Source organism: Arachis ipaensis, chromosome B05 (genome assembly GCF_000816755.2).
Source record: "Arachis ipaensis cultivar K30076 chromosome B05, Araip1.1, whole genome shotgun sequence".
Taxonomy (NCBI): Eukaryota; Viridiplantae; Streptophyta; class Magnoliopsida; order Fabales; family Fabaceae; genus Arachis; species Arachis ipaensis.
This window is the reverse complement of record NC_029789.2, coordinates 36,213,276-36,215,211: the sequence shown is the minus strand read 5'-3', so window position 1 is coordinate 36,215,211 and position 1,936 is coordinate 36,213,276. Positions and strand designations below refer to the sequence as shown.

The following is a 1,936-nucleotide window of genomic DNA, read 5'->3' as shown; positions in this document are numbered from 1 at the left end:
TTACCTAAAGTCCTAAACCCGACCTTGTCCCACCCCGCCCAGGATCCCGTCCCACTAAAAACCCGCCCTGAGTAGGTAGAAGCGAGTCCCACTAAAAACCCGCCCTGAGTAGGTAGAAGCGAGATAGATACCCGCAAGTTCGAATGGTGTTACTATATGTTCATCTCTAACGATAATGTCTTAAAAAGTATTGTTAAAATTAAAGTAATGTCTCTTACTATTTAGCAATATTTTTTAATTTAAAAAATAAAAAAATATTACCAAAAATATAAAAAAAATAATTTTAATTTTATCCATACTTTATAAGATTTCACCTAACTAATTTTATTTTGATATTTTTATTTCCAGAATTTAGTTAAAATATATAGAAAGATAGATAACAATTTTTTTTTCTATTTACTCTCGTTTAGTCACAATCTTAAAAACATAAAATACCGAATATAAGAATGAAAATAGAAAGACAGTCAAATCTTCTTTTCTTTTTTCTTTTTTTTTTTCACCCCCTTTTTGCATGACAAAACAACGATGTTTACAAAAATTAATTTTGTAAAATGTTTTATGTTACGTTTTCTTTTAAAGCGTTTGCAAAAATTGCCTATTGAATTGCAAGAATTCATTTTCAGATATATCATAATAAGATGGTGATCATCCAGCTCATACATTAGAAGAAAGCGACCCATAATGACAACCTAGGAAAAACATACTATGTTAAGACACGAATTACATACATCTGGAATACCATAGGCTCTTGGCTGCACCAATACATGAGCTTCAAGAGAAAACTTTATTTACAATATATTACTTCATCCGCTAGTTTGAATATAAAACTTAATCTAGTATCAATATTATGTAGATTCAGAGGGAGTATATATCAGCGAGTGAGCTTAAGTTGCTGCTCGATTACGCCCAAGCAGTGAAAGAAAGCCCGCTTAGAAGTTAGGTGACCAAGACTTTGTCATCATCACCTGGTTGAAGCAGCCCTGTAAAATCAAATAAGCACGTTCAGGGGGGAAAACATTAATGTATATGAGCTACACACAGATATGAACTATGATAAGCCACCATGGTTGTTTGATCCATAGCCTATATATGGCTGCTAAATATGGGCAAGATCTCAACCATTTTGTTTCTCCCCCAATGTCTCAGGCTAGATAGTCTTTGGGTTTTACACTGCAATTTGTTGTGTCACATGCAGAGGTGCACTAAAACAAGCAACAATTAAGCACATAGCAAAGGGAAGATATCTATTTCTATTATCTATTACTAATTTTACAACCAAAATGTGCCACGTCACCTCAAAATTGCAATTGAAATCAAATCTTTACCTTCAAAATTTAAAAATTCTCCTCTCTTCTCTCTCCCTTTCTCTATTTATCTCATTCCTTCATCCACTCTATCTCTCTTATATATATATATATATCAATGACCAATTACAAATTTGACAATCAAAATGTGCAACATGACATTTTCTAATTGCATTCAAATTAAATTAAAATTAAAATATTGAAATTGAAATATAACTATATTATACATTATATATTACTAACTAATTTAATAACAAAAATGTGTCACATACTTTTTTATTAAAATTGAGAGAAAATATTTCTCTTCAAAATTAATAAACTCCCTTCCTACATTCTCTTATCTACCTCTCTTTTTCTATTTCTCTCTATCCTTTTTACTCTATATATAATTTATATTAATAATTTGATAAATCAAAATGTCACCAGATATCTTTTCGTTACAATTAAAATAAAATTTTTCCTTTTAAAATTAACAAACTTCCTCTCTCATTCTTCTTTATCTTTTTCTCTCTTCTTTCATTTTCTATTTTTCTCTACCTTTCTGTTCTACAAAAAATAAAATTAATAAAATAATATAATTCAAATAAAAAATATTATTATTATATGCATATTTTTTTATTTTTTTTTAGTTT

At 29.1% G+C, this 1,936-nt stretch overlaps 1 protein-coding gene across 1 annotated transcript in view; it reads right to left on the bottom strand.

Annotated features, from left to right (window-relative positions):
• The window catches only part of LOC107643537, a gene marked incomplete at its 5' end in the record, with an annotated part of 6,455 nt that continues 5,110 nt past the window's right edge, over positions 592 to 1,936 (bottom strand). Inside the window, 1 exon segment of the mRNA XM_016347216.1 lies at positions 592 to 980. Coding sequence (XP_016202702.1) covers positions 962 to 980 — 19 coding nt within the window.